General features: G+C 37.5%; 1 protein-coding gene across 1 annotated transcript in view; it reads right to left on the bottom strand.

Moving 5' to 3' along the window:
* Positions 1–16347, bottom strand: part of LOC147828803 (tetratricopeptide repeat protein 6-like) — a 46934-nt gene that overhangs the window by 24803 nt on the left and 5784 nt on the right. Inside the window, exon 2 of the mRNA XM_087208018.1 lies at positions 12667–12786. Within this exon, the coding sequence (XP_087064144.1) occupies positions 12667–12786 (120 nt within the window). The remainder of the gene's footprint in view (positions 1–12666; positions 12787–16347) is intronic.

Genomic DNA, 16347 nt, shown 5'->3' with positions numbered 1-16347 from the left:
AAATGAATGTGGCTGCATGATAATCCTGTCTATCCTCCCTAAGGTGGGGGTGGGGGCTGTTGAAGGAATAAAATATTTGTTCATGGGCATATAAAATCACTCTACCAGTTCACATGTATATCTAATAAAAGATTTAGTCTCAATTAACGTAGAGTCTAGATTTTAAAAATCAGATAAGGGAGCTAACATTGAGTAATTGCTTACTTACCAGGTACTGTGCTAATAGCTTAACAGACACTATTTCATTCAGTCCTTCCAACAACTCTTTAAGCTAATTATAATTATCTACATTTTGCGAATGAAAAGAAAAATCATGACTCAGAAAAGCTTGCACACCAGAAATGGCATAGTAAATAATGTACTAACTTTGCACAGAGTAAGCACTTAAAGCTCAAACTCAGATAAGGCTCACTTCAAAAATCCACGTTTTCAGGCTGGGGATTTAGCTCAGTGGTTCTGCCGCCTGCCTCGTAAGCACAAGGTCCCAAGTTTGATCCCCAGTAAAAAAAAAAAAAAAAAAAAAAATCCATGTTTTTGCACATAGCCATCTTGAATGCACGTTCTTCACTTAAAATGCACTATAACTGGTGCCGGACAGCCAGTAAGCTGACCACTGAACAATGGAGTCAGAAGAAAGGCCTGGCGTTCAGACCTGAGCCTGAATGTGCACATGAGAACTAATTTTGCAACGTTGTATTAAGAACTAAAGGGAAAGGAAAAAATTATGAGAAAAGAAAAAAAATGGAAATGAAGTCTATGTAAATAGGGAAGGGTAGAGGGGGTGAAGAGAGCACAGGTAATGGGGAAAAAATAAGAACCAAGATACATCATGTACAGGTACAAGTACCCAATGATAAATGTAAATGTATTGTATACCTAAAATGTACCAATAAAAGAATTTAAGGAAAAGAAAAGAACTAAATAAAAGAACAAAACACAGAAATCTTTCACCATTCTTTTCATTACTTGTCTCAAGCCAGTTTTTAAAAGTAATAAGATATATCACTATTTACACATTTTGCCTTTTAAAAACACATGGAATTCAGGAGAAGTGTTCTGAAAACAATCTTTTCCTAGTTATTGCTCAAAAGTATCCTTTAAAACAGTGTTTCCCAAATTTCAACCCTGCCTTTATGAGACCTACCCTACCCTATTATCTACTGAATATTTTCCTCTATGTCAATTCATTAAACTTAACTAAATTTATTCTAAAAGATGATCTAATTTCAATACTACACACTGAAAAATAAGTATCTCATGTTGTTAATAGAAGGCAACCCTAAAAATAAATAAAGCTGGAGCTGGATACTGTAGTCTACAGAAAACTAAACTTGAAGGCTGCATCATCTATTACAAACAAAGTATTTGAAGACTAGCTTTAGATAAGACTTTTCCCTGGATGTGTTTGTAAGTTATGAGAAAGAATTCATTCTGAAACTGAGAAGTGATTCAGTTTCCCACAATGTGATGCTGTAGGTCAAAAGAGAAATTACAACAAAATTTGTTTTGCAGATCTTAAGTTGGCTTTATTTGTGATTTTTCATTTTGGCGGTGGCCTGGATCCAAATGCTCTTCTCCACTACATGTTCCAAGCTGTATTTGTAGCCAGAAAAAAAGAAAGAGCATACAGAAAAGGAAAGTGTAGAAGAGACAGCCCAATTGGGTACACTTTACTTCTACTTGAAGGTTAAGCAGTTGGTTGCTTGCAATTGGCTGAGACTCAACTACTTGTTACAAGAGTAAGTTACAGCCTGTGTACCCTTCAAGTTAGGTTAGAGGTCACTATGTATGGAGAAGGCTTTAGGACAAACTTAAAACTATGTAGGGAGGTAGCTTTAGTCCAACTTTAACAATTCTCCCCATCTAGGCAACCTCTTCCCTTTTGGTCAACCTCTCAAAATTGACTAATGACCAAAATGTTGCACACTAACCTCACTCTTTATCACCATTGTAAATAGACTTATTCGGTCTCAAGTGCCACTGGGAAATAATAGAAAAGGAAAGTTTGTACAATGGTAACAAAGAAACAGAACAAGAAAAACTTGATTGGCTAACAGTAGGTTCCTTGAGGCTACTTTAGGGTCAGGGAGTTAGAGGTAAAGCTTCAGCTGGTCTATTTTGATATCTATCAGCTTCCTTAAAGTTTCAGCTTATGTATTTGCATTTAGCTTGAGTGACTCCATTTTGTTTTTCCCAATAGGCCTAATGTTCATAATTTTGCTTAACAAGTTTTTTTGTATGTGCATGATTACACCATGAAAAATAATTGACATACTCATGATTCTTGCTCCATGTTTTGGCTAACACTACCCAAAAGTGGTGCATCAAAGGTTCCGCCAGAGGATCCTACAAAATGAACACTGAGGAACGAGAGAAAATTAACTTCTGATATTATGGGCAGGCAAATCCATATATTTGAGCCATATAGCATCCAGATATTTGAGCCAATCTTTTGAGTTCACTATGTGGGTTGTTACTCAGAAAACATCGAATCATTTCTTTCAAAAAAGTTATAATGAAATAGTGTTCCTCTTTCTCAATAATTGGCCTTGTTTAAAAGTTCACTGAAGGGGCCAGGCATTTAGCTCAGTGGTTTCGCCGCCTGCTGCGCAAGCTCAAGGCCGCTTGCTGCGCGAACTCAACCCGAGTTCGATCTCCGGTACCAAAAAAAAAAAAGTTCACTGAAGGTAAGATTACAGTGCCTAGTCCATGTGACTGCATTACAGCAATAATTCTAAACATGGACTAACATTGTTTATCAAGAATAAAAACACCACAGTCATTTTGTATAAAATGCATTTGTTGATAGGTCTTATTGTGCTCAGTATTTCCAACGAGCAATGAAGCACTTCCTTATGATGCATAACGTTGTTGTCTACACTTAATAAAACTTTCAGGACACTCGCTCTTCCCTCATATTTTTCCCATAAATCATTGAAATGTTCCTAGTATACTTATATCCAGATGTCATCATATCCTGCCCTTCTTATCCAAAAGGAAATTTAAAATCCTTTGGGAATACATATCCTGATATATGGTTTATAAAACCTAATCTCTCCTTTTGCATAGCCTAATCAATTATAAAAAGTACAAAAACAAAAACGATGAGGCAGTGAATTAAAGCACATCATCAAATAGCATAAATATATTACCCAAAGGCAGTGATGGAAGCTATTATTTTACTAGTCTAGTTACCAGCATTAGCTTTAATGACCACTTAGTCTGTTCAGACTAAGTAAATAATCATTACACCTTAAGGCTGGAAATGGATCTTGAAAGCCACTTGTCAAGCACCTCAAAGTTGATAATGACTAAAACCAACTCCAGAGAAGGTGACACAGCTGAAGACAGAGACTCCCCAGGTTCTTACACCAATAGTTGAGGAAATAAACTAAACAGAGACCACTGTAGAAATAGCAATTTTAGTTTTCTGGAGATGTGTCTATCGGTGTCTCTTAGGTTGATGCTCTTGTTAAGTCATCCTATGGCAGTTAGCCAATGGGAAAACATAGCAGAATTCTACACTGTATCAATGAGCGACTGTTACCACAAATATTAAAGTATATAAAAATTTATTCTAAAATACAATGTATACATAAATCTAATGCAATGTGCTGACTTGAAGAAGGTGTCTAGTTCTCATTACTGTAGCCACTCACAATGAATCATGCACTGAGAGGGCCAGCGAGGCTACAGACACAAAAGCCCACTGCACTGACCACATTAATCACATACGTGACCAGATGTGCCCTACTGAGTTGTACAAATAAATCACAAATACCTCCCCCAAACTAAAGAATGTGGCTTGCAGAGTTAAAGACTAAAATGTATCTTATGCAAATATTAAGAATGGCAGAATAAATGTATTAGAATGAGAATTACATGGGACATATAACTGAGTGATCTTTCATTTTTTAAAAACATGAAGGGAGCTTTCTCAAAAAGATTTAAAAATTAACTCTACCATAACACTGTAAGTGATTAAATTGGGCAACAAGTAGAACATTCAGCCTAAGGAATGTTGTCTCTTAGCAACGACAAGAGTGAGAACCAGAGATACACAAAAGATACTTCAAAAGTCTGCAGCCCCATGAGTTCAAAGATCAAAGCCCTAAAATTTAAAGATTTATTCCTTTTATAAAATTTCCAAATGAGATTTTTTTTTTACTTTCCATACTCTATATAAGACCAAAAGTGAATCTCCATAGTTACAAACTATGCTACTATGTATACTATCACTTACCTTGAAATTCAAAAATATTTTTCCAGAAGAAACACAATCACAAAACATTCCTTATTGTTAAGTTCAGTAAAACTGTTAAAAACTCAATACACATGGAATTGGGACCCTGAATTATCAGGGCTTTACCATTGATTTAAATTCTTCTTTTATTAAAGAACAACAGAGATGCTAGTCAGGTGATGAAAGTTGGTTATTTGAAATTGCAAAGCAGTATCAGTTTAAGGAGTCTCTGCCATATATAACCAGTGATTACATTTCATGAAAGAGATTGCGAAACGACACACTGAGAAACTTACTGACTCTAATAGTTGCTAAACATAAGAAGGAGGGTGAGAGAAATTTTGGAATCTCTTTTTAGTTTTAACAGACTGTAATGACATTAGACATTTTTGGTCCACACACATCCACCAAAACAAACACATCAGTCCTTGTTATTTCATCTCGTCTCAAGTAAAATAATTAAGAGGTGGATTCTACAAAGGTTGCTGGATTAAAATTGACAACTGTGTGGTTATGTTTTGTTGTCTGTATAAAATAAAAGGTCTGAGGACAGTTCTTCTAACTTAAGGCATCTTCAGAAGTTCCAGTTACTAAATTACTTTGTTCGTAAAATAACAAACTCACTCATAGGGAAATATAGCTGTACTATCTATGTCCTAAAAGGGAAAATAAAGAATGCCAAGTTCCTTAATAATTCAAACACACTCTGTTCTCTAAACTGAGTATTTGCAGAATCTATCTACATAATTTATGAATTATTCTAATTTCCTCCTTCAAATTAACTGCTATGTTTCTTGTATAAAAAGTAATGCTGAAGTGCAAGGTCCCAAGTTCGACCCCTGGTACCAAAAAAAAAAAATGCTACAAACTACTACTTGGTCAAGTACATTTTATCTTATATTAAAATCCATGCACACTGAATCTCTGTGCTTTTAAAAGTGAAATAATCAAAATTAATTTTCAGATATTGAATATACATATGAAAATGTAAATCTTATGATTAGCAAACTTTATATACTATATTCTATATTATGTTTTTAAGTTGATGGTCTGCATTTTGGCCTTACATACCTGTTCTTTCGGTAACTTACTGATTTGTGAAACAATCTCAAAAAGAGGTATTATTGTAACATTTTAAGTATTATATGTTTAATGATTTTATTGTGTTTTGAAGATATTTCCTGGTATTGTTTTAATTAGTTTTAGATTTATAATTATGTTTTTAAATTCAAGATCTCCTTGAAAATACATTCCTTTTTGAAATCACTGTTTTCCAGGAAAATGGCTTTTTAAAGTCAGTTCCATTTTCTGAACAACTTATTTTATGTCTAGCTATGTTATTATGCATAATTTTACTCAATGTATTGCAAACATCATTTCTCAGTGTATAGGCTTCAGTCAGCTGGTCTTCCCCAATGCCTTGATGCAGGTATTTTCTCAATGTGATCCCACATCTATACAAGGAATTTCATTGTGTCTCTCCCCTTTTTTTACAGTCAGGCGCATCCACGTTTTCCTCACTTCCTTCCATTCCTTCCTGACTCTTTTAGGAGACTATAACTAGACGTGACTGTGGTCCCACCTGCTTCTCCTTTGCCAGTTACACTCCATACCTGTGGTGGCACATGGCGCTAGCTTGACAAAGACTGACGTCAGTCTGGCTTATCGATGCAGCTTGCTTAAAATCCTGAAACGAGTTGGTAAGCTTTGTTAATTTTGTAATATTTATGATATGTGCTTTCTTAAACTTCCTTCTAACTTTGGTTCCACGTGAACATACATAAATGACCTTTAAAACATATACGTTCCAAAGGGCTGGGGATTTAGCTCAGTGGTTCTGCTACCTGCCTAACAAGTGTAAGGTCCTGAGTTCGATCCCCAGTACCAACAACAACAACAAAAAAACAAGCAAAACATATACCTTCCAGAAATTTCTTTTGTTCCTCATGAGTGAGAATGTATGGACCAGAGGAGCCCCACCACTGTAAATTATTCAGAGTCTTGTGCTACTTACCTTCACATCAAGAACAAGCCTTTGGGCTTAGGATACAGCTCAATGGTAGAGCACATGCATATACAAGATCCTGGGTTTTATATTCAGCACAGAAAAAGGGGGTGGGAGAAACTTTTCTGTGCCTGCAATGTATAGTGAAGTCTCTCATTTACATTTTTTACCGTTTATATCCATTGAATACCACCAGAGTCCTCCCTACCTAGATAGAGTAGGAAAGTCCCCTGGGGAGGACCTTTAGAGTTATATGATTTTCAGCAAACAGGCACCCAGGCCAGGAAAAAGGCCTTGTGTGTGGATGAACTTAGGCTGCTCCCACCTCTCAAAATCCACACTTCTAGACAGACATATACTGTCTTGTCCAGGGATCCAGAATTCTTCCTGGGGCAGGGGGATGGAGACAATGACCCTAAGATCTGACCCTAAGATCTGAAGTTTGGGAAGTCATCTGGGATGGATCTGAATGATCCTGGGGACAGACTGTTTAAAACAAACTTAAAGTGCTGGGTCTGCAAGAAATCCTGCCACTGTGATCCAGAATGCTGTATGCTCTTAGGAACCAGAGACAGTGTCTAACATTTTTTTTTTTTTTTTTTTTGTACCAGGGATTGAACTCAGGTCCTTGCGCTTGCACAGCAGGCAGTGAAACCACTGAGCTAAATACCCAGCTCCTAGCTCTTAACACTTCTCTAAGTCTTACAAAAACATTTGAGACCTGAAACAAAATAAGATCACTAAACTTAAATTAATAAAACAAATAAATATCTACAAATCAAATAACATGTTTATAGCAATACACTGCATACATATGAGATATAGATTAGTTTTAGGAATTGCTATAATGTGCAGAGTAACTTTCATAAAGCAAGAGTTCATGACCTGTGAAGGAACAAAAACGGCCCTGTTTCTTCCCAGACAATGCTGCAGCAGGCAAGTTCGTGGGTAATTTTGACTGTGACATCATTTGGCTAAGTTTAACAGGGGTTGAATACTGCATCCTCTCTTGGAGTCACAAAAGGAAGCCACTCCAGTCCCCGTTCCTGGAGGTGACCAGCCCTCTACAGCACCAGAACGCACTGCCCAATAGAGAGGAGCTCACCATAACCAAGTCTCTCTCTCCCTCCCACCTCCTCCTCCCCCATCCACCAACTCTCTCTGGTTGTGTACCAAGGTAAAGGCTGCTATCATGAGAGGTGGAAGAAGCAGCAGTGGGGTCAAGCTGAGCTCTCTGGGAGCTAGAGGAAGAGGCACGAGTTACAGTCTGTGAATGTAAGTTCTCCACTTAGATTTGGTGAAGCATATTTTGATGCTAAATGAAAGTATTCAGACAGAAACAAAGAATTTATTATCTAATCAAATGTAATCTAGTCAAACATGCTGCCAGGGATCTTCCTTTCTGAGTCGCATTTCTTCCCATCTCCCTTGGAACGTTACTCCATCACGCCCTGCTGTCTTCTGGATCTCTCACTGCCCAGCCCTAACAAGGTTTCACTCAATCCTCCTGGCCTGGAAACCACACGTGGCCACAGCTTTCCAGTTCTGGTCACTACCAATTCCCCTGAAAGCATAGTCAGCACTGTCTCCACATTTTATAAACTGGCTCTAAAGACATTTTTATTAGCTTATTTTTATTCTCGTCAAGGTAATCCCTGTATACATTGCATTGGACCCAAGAAAAATATAGTACTTATAATTCTAAACAGTGATCCCTCTTTGTACTTCCTTTACCTCTAACTCCCACTTCCCACAAGCAATCATTTTCCAGCTTACTGTCTTCTCTTCTGGAATTTCCTTTCAAATGTCTAAGTACCATGAGTATTATATCATATTACAACTTTACAACTGTTTACTTACTGCATAGAATAGAATTTAGCTAATAGCACTGTGGTGGATTAACTAATGGTCAACTTGCAACGCCCAGCTGAACTGAATCAGTGTGGTCTGGGCATGGAGGATCCACCTGAGGATTGTTGCCAATTGCATAAAAATAAAACTGGAGGGGAAGATCATTCACTGTTGATTTTCTTGGAGAAGCTTGCCCAGGCTGGTTTTCCTGATGTGAACTTGGCTGTTCTTGTAGTTGGGGGAGCTCAGGTCCTCCCTGTACCTGGGAATGGCTGCTGATCTTGGCAAGAGAACTCTGATATTAGCCTTGAGCATTGCTTCCTGGCTCCAGTGCAGATCCCTCACCCTCCTGGCTGAGGCTTTCTAGCTTCCACCACTGGTCTTTGGGCCTTCTTGGTCAGGTCCTCCATACAGACTTGCATGAGACATTGCCATGGGCTCTAGGCCTCTGGCTGGACTCATGGAGAACATTGTCTTGGGCTCTGGACCTTCAGCTGGACTTGTGTGTGACATTGCCCTGGGATCCAGGCCCTTGGCTAGACCCTTCAAGTCTCTGATGTATAGACAGATCTCTTGCACTCCTCTGCACTGGACTTTTTGGATAAATATGACAAAATAACCGTATATATTATGTGTCCTATATTAAATATATTCCCTTGCAAACCCTGACTACAAGCACCATTCCACACACTCCCCTTTTCCCAACATCCCTACACATTCATGACAATTTTGTTGGTCTGCTGTTTGTGAATCAATTTATTTCTCTTAAATGTCTAACCCTTGGCTTCCCATTCAAATGTAGGTTTAGGACATTAAAATCCAGAGTGACAAAGAATCAACCACTGGGATCTCGTCTTATTAAAAAGCTTCTGCACTGCAAGAGAAACCACCAACAGAGCTAAGAGACAACCTACAATGTGGGAAAAAACTTTTAGCAGCTGTACGTTAGACAAAGGTCTACTATCTAGAATATATGAAGAACTCAAAAAAATCAGACCCCCCCCAAATTCAAAGACCCAATTCAAAAATGGGCATCTGAAATGAACAGACATTTCTCAGACAAAGAAGTAAAAGCACCAAATAAATATATGAAAAAATGTTCAACATCACTGGTCATTCGAGAGATGCAGATGGAAACAACACTGAGATTCCACCTCACCCCAGAAAGAATGGCTGCTATCAAGAAATCAACAAATAACAAATGCTGACGAGGGTGTGGGGAGAAAGGAACCCTGCTCCATTGTGGGTGGGAGTGCAGATTGGTGCAACCACTGTGGAAATCAGTATGGAGATACCTCAAAGAACTAGGGCTAGAGGTACCATTTAACTCAGCTATTCCCCTGCTAGGTATCTTCCCAAAAGAATTAAAAGAATCATACCACAGCAATATCTGTGCACCCATGTTTATAACGGCACAGTTTATAATAGCTAAAGCTTGGAAAGAGCCCCAGTGCCCATCGACTGGAAACTAGACAAAGATGTGGGTTTTTTTATAAAATGGAGTACTACTCAGCCATAAAGAATGAGAAACCAGAGACATTTATAGCGATGCATATTGAGGCCATCCTCTTAAGTGAAATAAATAGGACACACATGTGTAAATACCAAATAGTTTCTCTGGTGTGAGAAACTGAAAGTGTAAATAAGGATTAAAATGAATAATTGATAATTTGAAATAGGAAAAGGTCCAAAGGTGTAGGGGTGGTGGGAGGGGAAGGGGAAAGGGAAGAAGGGAAAGAAAACATTATGGGAAAAGAAAAAAAATGGAAACAAAATCTATGTAAATAGGGAAGGGTTTAGGGGGTGAAGGGCGCACAGGTAATGGGGAAAAAATAAGAACCAAGATACATCATGTACAGGTACAAGCACCCAATGATAAATGTAAACATATTGTATACCTAAAAATGTACCAATAAAAGAATTTTTTAAAAAATAAAATTAAAATTAAAATTAAAAAAAAATCCAGAGTGGTAGTTTGGAGTGCTTAAACATTACTTCTCCACTATTTTTAACGTTGTGGAATTAAATCTTTTTATTAATTTAATATTATCATGATAGGTTTTAAAGAAGGAAAAAAATAAACAAATGCTATAATCTGGCACCCTTAACTACTAACTTTTCAATGATTCCTGTCAAAATGCTTCCTGATCAGTGTTCTCCAAAGGACACAGAACTATCAATTAATTGGTATGTTTTCAGCACTTATCAGACTGGACCTCTCCATTAATCCCTCCCACAAAAATCTTTTTTTCCTGGATAGGTTTTGTTTTTCTCTGGGTAAGCTTTAACATTATAATTTTTCATCTAGACCTCTTATTATTCTGTCTTGCACCCTTCATTATTTCTTCCTCTGCCTACATCATTTTTAAGTTTTAATTAATTACTTAACACAGAACAAAAAAAATCACTTTTTGGCTTTTAATTTATGTTTTCATGGTATATCTCTTTCTAGCCTTTTGGTTTTATCTACTTATATCATAATATTTAAAGTGTGTTTCTTATGACCAGAATGTATTGGCAATTTTTTACATTTTCCACCTGACATTCTCATTATATATTTGGTATCTTTTCACCATTCCTATTTGATATAAATGATATATATATATTTATATGATTCCATTTGAGTATTTTACATTTGTTTTCTGCTGACCTCTTATGTTTCTCTGTTTCTTCTTTCCAGATTTATTTTCGATTCTTTCAATACTTATATCCAATTTTAATTTGTTTACTTTTCACAGAAGTCACATTTTAGCACACCCTTGAATGAAAAAAGGGCGTGAACCACACACTTAGATGAGTAAGCAGAGCATGGAATGCTTAGGGAACAGCCTGTGTGAAGGCAGGAAGGGAGTCTGGCCCCTTCAGACTCACGAAAGGCCAGACTGGAGTGAGCAGGGAGGAGAAAAGAAGAAGTGCAATGACACTGAAGAGCTGAGCAGCAGTCAGATCACACAGGCTCTTGGCTGGTCAAGAGTTCAGGTTCCAATCTACTACGATGAGAGACACTGGCAGTTTTGAGCAGAGATATGACTTTACCTACTCTGTGTGTGGGCAGCATGAAGAAAGGTAAGCGTGGAAGCAGAAAGGGCAGTTGGGAAACTAGGACAGTATTCCAAGCCCAAGGATTCTGTTCTGAGATCTAAGTTTAGATCTGGCCCAGTGCTTACTGGTTGAGAGGAAGATAGTGGTCACAATTATGAAAACTGATTTAACTCAAAATACACTTTAGTTGTAGAGCCAATTGGGCTTGCTGATCATCAGTTAGACGTGGGGTGTGAGGAAAGATCGGGGTCAAGAATGATTCCCACTCAACCATCAGCTCCCAAGGAATAAGAGCCGTCTTGTTTATTTCCAGTCCACTAACTGGAAAAACAGAGCATCTGGACTCAAGCGAAGTCCAGTTCAGATTTTTCCCTGGTGCTTACTTGTTGAAAGATCTTATAGTTATAAATCCTGTGTCACTGTGGAATCTGGAATGTATCAATTGTGTAATAGGGATCGTGTTGTCCTTTAGTGCTGTAGTTGGTAGGTAACACGGGCTGTGTGCTTAATTCCCCAACAGCTTTGCACTCCACCTCTATTTTTCTTCCTCCACCCCAATTCTGTTGCCCAAATTTCCAGTTTTCTTATCTACAACAAACAGAAAAATTCTTTAGTTGCTATACCGGAGGTGGTCCCTGATAGTGTATCTCAAAGATATTTTTCAATATATCAAAAAAGTCTAAAGGAATTCAAATGCTAGGATTACATTTCATCATAATGAGAATTGCCTAGAAAGTGATTCTGTTGGATAGAATCACAGAAGATGACTCCAGATGTTGAAAAACCATACAAGCCACACTGGAAAATGGAAAGAATAGGAAATGAATGCTCTAGTACATAACATTACATTGCAGTTCCTCAGAACTGAAGATGCAAAACTGCTGTTACTAAATTGCAAATCTCAAATTGCTATTTTTGCCTTGTTTCTACATTTTACTTCCAAAATTACTATAAAATAAATAATACAAATTAAGTTAAAGTGAAAACTATGAATTTCATTCCTTCTATAATGAAATAAATTTCAAACTGCCTATTTTTTCAGTCTACTACACATGCTTACATCTATTACAATTCTGAATGCCTGTTCCTAAATTTAAATCCTGTCCTCAGAGACCATTCTCAGCAACTATTTCCTACCCTGTTTGAAACAGATTTGATATATTTTCAATGGGGAAAGAGGAAAGCTGAGAATGAGACAGAGCACCAAGCAGCAGACTAAATGACACACAAATCATTTGCCAAATAATTGAGGTCTTAGATTATTTCCCTGGGAGGTGACAGTTTTGATCAAATTAGAATTCCCTTATGTACTGGCCACTTATCTGTAATCAAAATAAAGTAAAAGTACACATTTTTTGCACAGATTCCATTAGTCATTTGAAGTATTTCAATATACTTCTTGCTGCAGTTGTCACTCAATAATATTGTTATTTTATAGCCATAAAAACTTGTTCAGAGAAATTTTCAGAAGAGAATGGGCAAAATCCAGTGATTTCATTTTTACACAGCGACAAGGAAGACTCACCTCTAATGCAAAGCCATACTGCTCTAGTTTGGTGTAGATGAGGCCACGATTAATGAAAGTATTTAATGTTATAGTTTCTCCAGCATCAAGGAGTAGCACAATTCCAAAATCTATCAATGCCTAAAAAGAAAATAATTACTTACAACATAGGTGCAAACTTTTAAAGCCTTATGCCATTGGCCATAGACAAACATGTTTATAACCATGATGGATTTCACAGATCTTTTCGTTTGTTTGTTTGTTAAATTCTTTTATTGGTACATTTTAGGTATACAACACAATTACATTTCTCATTAGGAATTGTACCTTTACATAATGCATCTTGGTTCTTATTTTTACCCCATTCCTAGCCCTCCCTTCACCCCCTCCACCCTTCCCTATTTACAAAGACTTTATTTCCATTTTTTCCATTTCTCAGCATTTTTCCTTTCCCTTCTTTCCTTTCCACTGCCCCTCCCACTACCCTTACCCCTTTGGACATTTTCTTCCTATTTTGCATTATCCATTGTTCATTTTAATCATTGGTACATTTTAGGTATACAATATAATGACATTCGTCATTGGAAATTTGCACCTTTACATAATCTCTCTTGATTCTTATTTTTCACCCTTGCCCAGCCCTCCCTTCAACCCCTCCAGTCCTCCCTATTTACAAAGATTTTGTTCCTATTTTTCCATTTTCTCATATTAATTCCATTCCCTTCTATCCTTTCCTCTACCCTCCCACTTCCTTCCCCTTTGCTCCTTTTCTTCCTATATCACATTACCTATTATACATTTACTCCTTATTTACACTTTCAATTTCTCACACCAGAGAAACTATTCAGTGTTTATACATGTGTGTCCTATTTATTTCACTTAAGAGTATCACCTCAATGTGCATCAATTTAGCTATAAATGTCTCTAATTTCTCGCTTTTTATGGCTGAGTAGTACTCCATTTTATTAAAAAACGACATTTTCTTTGTCCAGTCTCCAGTTGATGAGCATTTGGGCTTTTTCCAAGTTTTAGCTATCACAAACTGTGCTGCTATGAACATGGGCACACATATATCACTGTGGTATGATTCTTTTAATTCTTTGGGGAATATCCCCAGCAGTGGAATAGCTGGGTCAAATGGGACTTCCAGTCCTAGTTCTTTGAGGAATCTCCATACTGATTTCCACAGTGGTTGCACCAGTCTACACTCCCACCAGCAGTGGAGCAGGGTTCCTCTTTCCCCACAGCCCTGCCAGCATTTGTTATTGGTGGATTTCATGATAGCAGCCATTCTTTCGGGGGTGAGGTGGAATCTCAGTGTTGTTTTCATTTGCATCTCTCGAATGACCAGTGATGTTGAGCATTTTTCATGTATTTATTTGCTATTTCTACTTCTTTGTCTGAGAAATGTCTGTTCATTTCAGATGCCCATTTTTGGATTGGGTCTTTAAATTTGGGAGGTCTGATCTTTTGAAGTTCTTTATAGATTCGAGATAGTAGACCTTTGTCTGAGGAAGAGTAGGTGAAGATATTTTCCCACATTGTGGGTTGTCTCTTCACACTGCTGGTGGTTTTTCTTCCTGTGCAGAAGCCTTGTAATAAGAAGAGATCCCACTTGTTGATTGTTTGTGCTAGTTCATGGGCAACTGAGGTTTTGTTCATAAAATCTTTTCCGACACCGATGTCTTCAAGGGTTCTAGCTAACCTCTGTTCCAACTGGTTGAGAGTTTCTATTTTAATATTTAGATCTTTCATCCACTTCGATTTTAGTTTAGTGCATGGCAAGAGATACAGGTCTATTTTTAATCTTTGGCAAGTTGAAGCCCAATTTTTCCAGCAGGATTTATTAAAGAGGCTATCTTTCCTCCAGTGAGGGTGTTTGGCTCTTTTGTCATAGGTGAGGTGGCTGAGTGTGCCTGGTGTTGTTTCTACATCTTCCAATCTGTTGCACTGGTCCTCAGGTCTGTTTCTTTGCCAGTACCATGCTGTTTTTATCACAGTAGCTTTGTAGTAGGGTTGCAGGTTGGGGATTGTGATAGCCTCTGCCGTGTCTCTGTTACCTAGAATTGCTTTTGCTATTCTGGGTCTCTTTTGTTCCAAATGAATTTTTGGGTTGTTTTCTCAAGGTCTATGAAGTATGCTGCTGGGATCTCAATTGGAATTGCATTAAATCTATATAGCAGTTTTGGAAGTATGGCCATTTTCACTATATTAATCCTTCCTACCCAGGAGCAGGGGATGTCTGTCCATTTTCTGATATCATCTTCCATCTCTCTTTTCAGAGTGCTATAGTTTTCAGAGAAGAGGTCTTTGATTTCTTTTGTTAGGTTGATTCCTAGGTATTTCAGTTATTTGGATGCTATTGTGAAAGGAATTATTTGGCCTATTTCTCTCTCAGTGAGTCTGTCATTGATGTAGAGGAAAGCTATTGATTTTTGTGTGTTGACCTTGTAACCAGCTACTTGACTGAATTTGGTTATTAAGTCTAGAAGGCTTTTGGTGGAGTTCTTGGGGTCCTCTATACACAGTGTCATGTCATCTGCACATAATGACAATTTGACTTCTTCATTTCCTATCCTTTTTCCTTTTATTTCTTTGTCTAATTGCTGTGGCTAATTATTCAGAACTATGTTGAACAAGAGTGGTGATAGTAGACATCCTTGTCTTGTTCCTGATTTTAGTGTGAAGGATTTCAGTTTTTGACCATTTAGTATGATATTGGCTGTTGGTTTTTCATAGATGGCTTTCACCAGTTTGAGGTAGAGACGATCTATTCCAATTTTTTGTAGGGTTTTTATCATAAATGCATGTTGGATTTTGTCAAATGCTTTTTCTGCATCTATGGAGATAATCATATGGTTTTTGTCCTTGGCTCTATTGATATAGTGTATTACATTGATTGATTTGCATATATTGAACCATCCCTGCATCCCTGGGATGAATCCCACTTGATCAGGGTGTATGATCTTCTTGATGATCTTCTGCATTCTGTTTGCCAGTATCTTATTAAGGATTTTTGCCTCTATGTTCATTAGTGAGATAGGCCTATAGTTCTCCTTTTTGGTTGGGTCTTTCTCTGCTTTGGGGATCAAGGTGATGCTTGCTTCCAGGAATGAATTTTGTACTATTGCTTCCCTTTCAATTTCATTGAAGAGTTTAAACAGTAGTGACAGCAGTTCCTCTCTAAATGTCTTGTAGAATTCAGCAGTGAAGCCATCAGGGCCCAGGCTTTTCTTAGTTGATAAGTTTTTAGTTATGTTTTCAATTTCATTGGGTTGTTTAGCATTTTTAGGTCTTCTTCGTTCAACTTTGGTAATTCATATGTATCTAGGAGTTTGTGCATTTCTTCTGTGTTTTCCATCTTATTGGCGTATAGGTTCTGGAAGTAGGTAATGATGATCCTCTGGATTTCTGCTGGGTCTGTTGTAATTTCACCCTTTTCATTCCTAATTGCATGGATTTGGGCCTTTTCTTTCCTTTTTCTGATAAGGTTGGCTAAGGGTTTGTCAATTTCGTTGATTCTTTTGAAGAACTATCTTTTGGCTTCATTGATTTTTTTGTATCATTCTCTTAGTCTCCATTGCATTGATTTCTCCTCTGATCTTTATAATTTCCTCCCTTGTATGAGCTCTGGGGTTGTCCTGCTCTTTTTTTTCTGGAAGCTTGAGGTGCAGCATCAGGTTGTTTAATTGGGCTCATTCT

This window comes from Heterocephalus glaber, unplaced genomic scaffold (assembly GCF_053883595.1).
Source record: "Heterocephalus glaber isolate CG9 unplaced genomic scaffold, H.glaber_assembly_v1.0 deba00000901, whole genome shotgun sequence".
NCBI lineage: Eukaryota > Metazoa > Chordata > Mammalia > Rodentia > Bathyergidae > Heterocephalus > Heterocephalus glaber.
The sequence above is the reverse complement of the archived record's forward strand: the minus strand, read 5'-3'. Positions and strand labels throughout refer to the sequence as shown.